The 6,326-nt window shown below is 36.5% G+C and overlaps 1 protein-coding gene across 1 annotated transcript; it reads right to left on the reverse strand.

Annotated features, from left to right (window-relative positions):
- Positions 1–4,044: 4,044 nt before the first annotated feature.
- LOC104230551 (sufE-like protein 1, chloroplastic/mitochondrial) lies at positions 4,045–5,585 on the reverse strand. Its single transcript, XM_009783382.2, has one exon. The coding sequence runs from the start codon at positions 5,423–5,425 to the stop codon at positions 4,226–4,228; it is 1,200 nt and encodes a 399-aa protein (XP_009781684.1). The 5' UTR covers positions 5,426–5,585; the 3' UTR covers positions 4,045–4,225.
- Between the last annotated feature and the right edge of the window lie 741 nt (positions 5,586–6,326).

The following is a 6,326-nucleotide window of genomic DNA, read 5'->3' on the forward strand; positions in this document are numbered from 1 at the left end:
TATATAGTTGTAGGCGAAAAGGCAGAAAGATGACTTCTTCCATACGATAAATACTGGTACACAGCAATGCCAGTTGAGTTCTATTTGTTCTTGCTAATAAGATGGAAATGTACAAATATATTCTTTCACAGTAATGGATCACATAACAGTAATGGAGCAATATGTGCTGCTTCCCTTCTCTTTCATCCCAACACCGCCATTTCCCTACAACTAAGCTATATGTTTTTCATCTTCAGTATTAAGTTATGGTAATGTACAATCCCAAGGATCCAAAGAAGCACCAGACTCCAGTCCCAAAAGCTGCGGTACAATTGGCAATCTTTGTTTCTTCTTTGTTTTAATTTCTTTAAATAACAGCATAGTATTTCATACTCAGTCGAGTCTACTGAACCCAGTGTCTTATGCCAAGTTGCTATTTGAATAAAACGCATGATATGAAAATATGCTCCATTCAAGGTAACTAACACATAATATATGCATAAATTTCTCTCTCAACTGGGAAAGCTCAGGCAAAAAATCTGCATATAAAGTGGTTTGATCAGCCTGAAACTTGAAAATAGCAGCAATACCAGGAGACCTTTAGTATGTACTCCATATTGATGCACACAAGATGGGCAAAGTGCAAACTAACGTAGTAATAGAAATTTGACGAGGTGATTTGAATTGTAAAGATAGATCTTAATCCTGCACAAGTACTACGTGATAAACTGATAATCAAAGACTCATCACAAAATATCGCACAACCAACAAAGGTAAAAAGTGTGTAGGTCGCAAACCAACAAATTATGTGCCTCATATAATCAACTACACCAGTAGAATTGCTAACGGTGGATATATACCCAACCTTGGGAGGAACTTCAGCCATTATTAACAACAGGAGAAAAGGATGAATAAATGTCAAAAAGGGAAGAAAACAAAAACGTTGAAGGCATGAATCTTTGGTAAGACCGAGTCGGTTAAATCAACTTCAGCCACTGAAAAATACAAGGTTAATCCCCAGAGTCCCACACTTATCCATATGAATTAGCTAGCTAAACACTTCTCATACATTGCAGCATTGCACTCTAATAAAAAGGCATAGGTAACCACACATTTGACATGCAAATAAATCATACGTCGGCAAGACATCATTTTCAGAGTTGGTTTTCTTCTACAATAAATGCAGCTAACAAAAACAAATTGTTCCGAAATAGTGCAGGGATACAGAACTCATTGAGTTGCTAAGAAGCTTTTAAAAATATCAAACCTCATAAATAATACGTAGCCAGGATTAGTTTAAATTGAGGGCAATCAGTGTTATCAAAGGCGAAAAGCGCAAAAAACTCTAAGGTCTACCAGGACTTTAAACGCAAAGCGCAAACAAAGCGCGGGCTTTAATGAAGAAAGCGCAAGTGGAGAAAAACTATAAATATGCATGTGTTGTCCAAGATAATATCAATAAGCATGGATACAAAATATAAGGACAAAGAAATTGAAGAAAATTTACGATTAAGTAAAATATCAATTGCTTAGTGTCGCCTCTTCAAGATGGCAAGGAAAAGTATATCTTAGAGCCTTGATGACAACACTGAAGTGCCCGCTAAGCGAGGCGAAACGCTCAACATGTTTTGAGCCTTGCTTTAGGGCTTAAGCGTGCCTTTGCTAACACTGAGGGAAATATAGCGGAAGAAGCACTAACACGTGTCCGGGCTCCAAAAAATTTTCAGAAAAAAAAAAAATCAAAATCAGCGGGTCTTTGTCATTTTTATTATTTTTTCTTATAAAATTACCAATCAACTTGACCCTTACCCGGTGAACTAACCAAATTGAAAACAACAAAAGGGGAATTAAAATCTGTAAACAATCAAGTAGAACCACAAATTCTAGTCTGAAGGCAACTTTCTCAAAAGCCCAAGAATGCAGCAATATCTAACTTATTCACCATCCCCATGTCGTCCCCCCCCCCCCCCACCCACCCACACACACAAAAAAAAAACAGTAATTATTTCTGCATATTACACTTTTCCCAAAATTAATTGGTCCAAGTACATTGAATGCCCCTTGAGCTTGGTAAGATTTTTCATTTGAACACCTTATAAGGGTCTGACCTATTGAACACCCGATATTATAGTTGAAAATTTACCTATTAACAATGCATTGACATGGCACAATATGTGTATTACACACCCTTTGAGAGCGTGAGATGAGTTTATTTTAAGCTGACATAAGTCCAAAACCACGTGTTAATAGAAAGAACAAAATTCTCCTCCTTTTCTTCATCTTTAGAGCACAATATTTTACACTTTCTTCATGGTGCTCACCATCAGATTGTAGTTGAGGAGAAGACCCAGCATGAAGTCAAGAACCACAACCATAACAGCACTAACACCCCCTCAGACAGACCCAACAAATCTCTCCCTCTACATGACAGCACCCTGATGTACCTTAAATCATCCTTGAAAACCATACCTCAAAACACTAGATATACAGAATTTTTAAAAACACACGCAGAGACCAACAAAAAAGATATATACACACACACACACACACACACACACACACACACACATATATATATATATATATATATATATATATATATATATATATATATATATATATATATATATATATATATATAGATAGAGAGAGAAGACATATATTCGGGCAGCCATCCCTAAAGAAGTTGAAAGGATATCTTATGCTTCTTAAATCGAGAGATAAATCTCCACTCTCAGCCTCGTTACAATGGTGTCTCTTTCACCATTATCACTAACTCTTACTTTTGAAGGGTCCAATTGTGTTCTTGATCTTTGCCTTCAAGGATAGAAATGGCAGTATTCATGTATGAAGACGGACTGCAAATGGAATCAAATGGGGTTTGAATTTATGAGGAATTTAAGTCAGGAAAAGATAACAGGGCTGTGGAATCTTGCTTGTGATGGAAGTTGAATTGTATAGAGAACTATAAATTAGAGGTGTCCCCATGGACTTGAATGGCGACATCCAGAAGAAGGCAACAAAGCCAACAGTGAACATTATGAATCCACCCTCCGGTCATTTGTAACTCAAAGGGGCACTAGATCTTCCTTTATTTTCATCACTCTCTTTGGGTGCAAGAGCCAGCATCAATACACCCCTGTTCAAGGCTTCAAGTGTTAGAACTCCGCCCTAGTATGTACCATAGTAGATAGGTTTGGGTGTAAAACACGAGAGATAGAGAGAAGAAATAAGAGAAGAAGGACCAAAAGTCAAAATAGTTGGCCATGTGTCCTGTTTTCATTTGACATTTTGCAACGTCAGCGCGTTTAACCATCATGTGTCGTGTTCTTTAAAACTGTTGTTAATGGAGTGTTTAATAGGTATATTTTCGGCTAATATCGGGTGTTCAATAGGTCATACCCTTAGATAAGGTATCTAAATTAAAAACTTTGACAAGTTTAACGGGTCATTGATGTACTTGGCCAAAATTAAAGAAAGCAACAAGAGCAAAGAGTGGCATATAACAAATCTTTCTATAGCATACATAAATACGTGCAAGAACCTTCAGATAACAAAATTAATGCAACTCAAATTATCACTTCCTGCAGTACTTCAGCAGAATTTGAGGATCACTTTGGTTCATTGAGACCGTAATCATAGTTCCCCAGAGATAGACTTCTTTAGATATATCATCCCCAGAGGTATAGCTGTTGTTGTTCTTAAGTTTTTTGATAACTGTTGTTGTTCTAAAGTTATCATAAACATGAAAGGCTTACCATTGTAAAACTACTAACAAAAGATAATTGTAATTGCATTTCATTAAGTTGAGCTGAAATTAGAAAAAAATTACCACCTCGTTGCAGAATAAATGGATAAACATTTGATTGCTAGCAGGATAATAATTTGCACAATTCTAGCGCTCCAAATATTGATTTTATCATTCCTGAATTTGGTTAGCATGTCAAACCTAAGCCTAAGTATGTCACAGAGAAATTTAGATAAGATTGAAGCAACCAAATTATTGCAGTAGATAAGACAATTGAAGCTCTCTATTGTTCTAAATCTTGGGAGGGAAAGAAAAACTTAGTTTTAAATACTTCAGTAACTACTTTATTAAGATTCTCGTGAGAAAAGAAACAATCCAGTACTTCTCAGGGTGTCATGCTATTAGTTACTATGAGGTATAAACTTCAATAAATTCAACAAGGACGAAAAGTTTACAGGGCAGAACAAACCAGACCTCTCTTGATGCCGGCAGTTAAATTCAACTACTACCAACTTCAGAGGGCGTCTTGGCCACAATTGACAAAGCGTGTAATCCGCTCTGCAACTCATCTTGCAGCAAATCATAAATCATCTTTTGCCTCTTAACCAAACTCTTCCCTTCAAATTCCTCAGAAACCACTCTTAGATTAAAATGCGTCTCTCCATCACTGCCTCTAACCCCAGCGTGTCCCGCGTGCTGATAAGATATATCTTCAACTTCCAATTCCATAGGCCTAAGTTCCTTCTCTAATCTCTCTTTAATTCTCATCCCTCTACTCCTCAAAACATCGCCATCTCCACCACCAACACTCACATTATTCCCACTAACATCAGTACTCTCTCCAGACTCAACATTTCCATTAATATTAACACCGCCCAACGAAGAAGCCTCAGTCGAGGCATTTAAGGATTCACTGCGTCCTAATGTAGCTGCCTTCTCAGCTTCAACGTACAACTGCAGTGCCTTTTTCTGCATCAGCTTCAACATATTCAAAAAGCCATTATTCCTGGAAGGAGTTAAGCTTTGTTGCAACCCTAAAAGGACAGCAAAATCAGGTGAAACTTTTATAATCTCTTCAACGGGCCGACCAGATAGACCCAGAACCAACAAAGCAGCAAGCCCTTTAGTGAGTACCGAATCAGAATCAGCCTCAAAGATCACATTTTTCTCCGAATCAAAATAAGCCCTAACCCAAACCTGTGAAACACAACCCTGAACTTTATTTTCAGTGGTCTTGTATTTTGCATCAAGTGGGTTTAAATTTTTACCGTAAAATAAGAGCTGCTCGTATTTAGCCTTTGGTTGTTCGACTGCTTGAAAGAGTTTGACGATTTCTTGGAGTTTCGGTGGGAGCTCTTCAATGGGTTGGAGAGATGATGAGGGTTGTGAAGAAGCACTTGTGGGAGTAGCAAAAATTGATTTTGTGAAGATTTTTTCAATAGTAATGGATCTAAAGAAGGTTAATTTATTGGGTGTAGAATGTAAAGAAGAAGAAGAGGGTTTTAGGGCTTTATTAAGGGATGGTGAATTAGGGTGGTGGAGGACAGGGTGCGGGATTTTGGTGGAAATCGACATGAGATAAGGGGAAAGAGAAAATGGTGGGTTTGATGTTGAACTTAGTTGGTGGTGGTGGAGGGAAGAACGGAGGATTCGAGAGAAAAGAGAGCCAAGAGATGGAAAACGTGCCTCACTTAGCATACCACCGCCAACCTTGTTACAGCCTACTACTACTCCTACAAGACAAGAGAACAGAGAACAGAGAACAGAGAACAGAGAACAGAGAACTGTTTGTTTGTTTGTAGCTAGCTAACTGCATTTTCAGCCTCTCAGAAAGGGTAAATTTTTCAGATTAGGTTCGCTTTTGTGGGTTATTCAAAATTTCCCTCGTCTGCCAGCAAAAAGATATTCTCTACATGTATAAATTTCCCAAGTCAAACTTTTTATTTTTTAAATCATAAATTCCAATATAAATTTTTTGAAATAAAATTTAAATATTTAAAAACTACGAAAAATACTATAAATTACAATAGTTAATAATTTTAAATATTTAAAGGACATATAAAATCAAGAAAATTTTTATTTTGCCCTCAAAGTTTAGACAATGCCACATAAATTAAGACAAGGGGAGTAATACTTATAAATAAAGCTTAATAGGTAACTATACCTACTTGAAATGATTTCTATTCTTCGTCCTTCAATTTCATGAGTTTTTGATGTATTATTTGACTAAGATTGTGTCGTATTAATATGGCTAAGTTGGATGAAATGTATGGAAATTTTTTATTTTGTATGAGACTATCTTCTACATTTGACAAGTGTGATTGTGGGCCCATTTAGTGACAGACTAATAAATAAAGAAAAAAGATGAACTGATGGAATGTGGGCCACAACTAAAGGATTAGATATAAATAAAAATAAAACTAAATTGTACTATGTACTCCTAGGTAAAAGCCACGGTCTCTATCTTAATTGAATTGAAGAATTGAGCACTTAAAACTAAGAGCCTTTCGTTTTTTCCACTTGAAACAACTCCCCAAACAAAAACAATTAGTGTTTTTCCACTTAAAACTAATTGCTTCTCTATTAAACTAATAGAGAA

This window comes from Nicotiana sylvestris, chromosome 6, assembly GCF_000393655.2.
Source record: "Nicotiana sylvestris chromosome 6, ASM39365v2, whole genome shotgun sequence".
In the NCBI taxonomy this organism is placed as follows: Eukaryota; Viridiplantae; Streptophyta; class Magnoliopsida; order Solanales; family Solanaceae; genus Nicotiana; species Nicotiana sylvestris.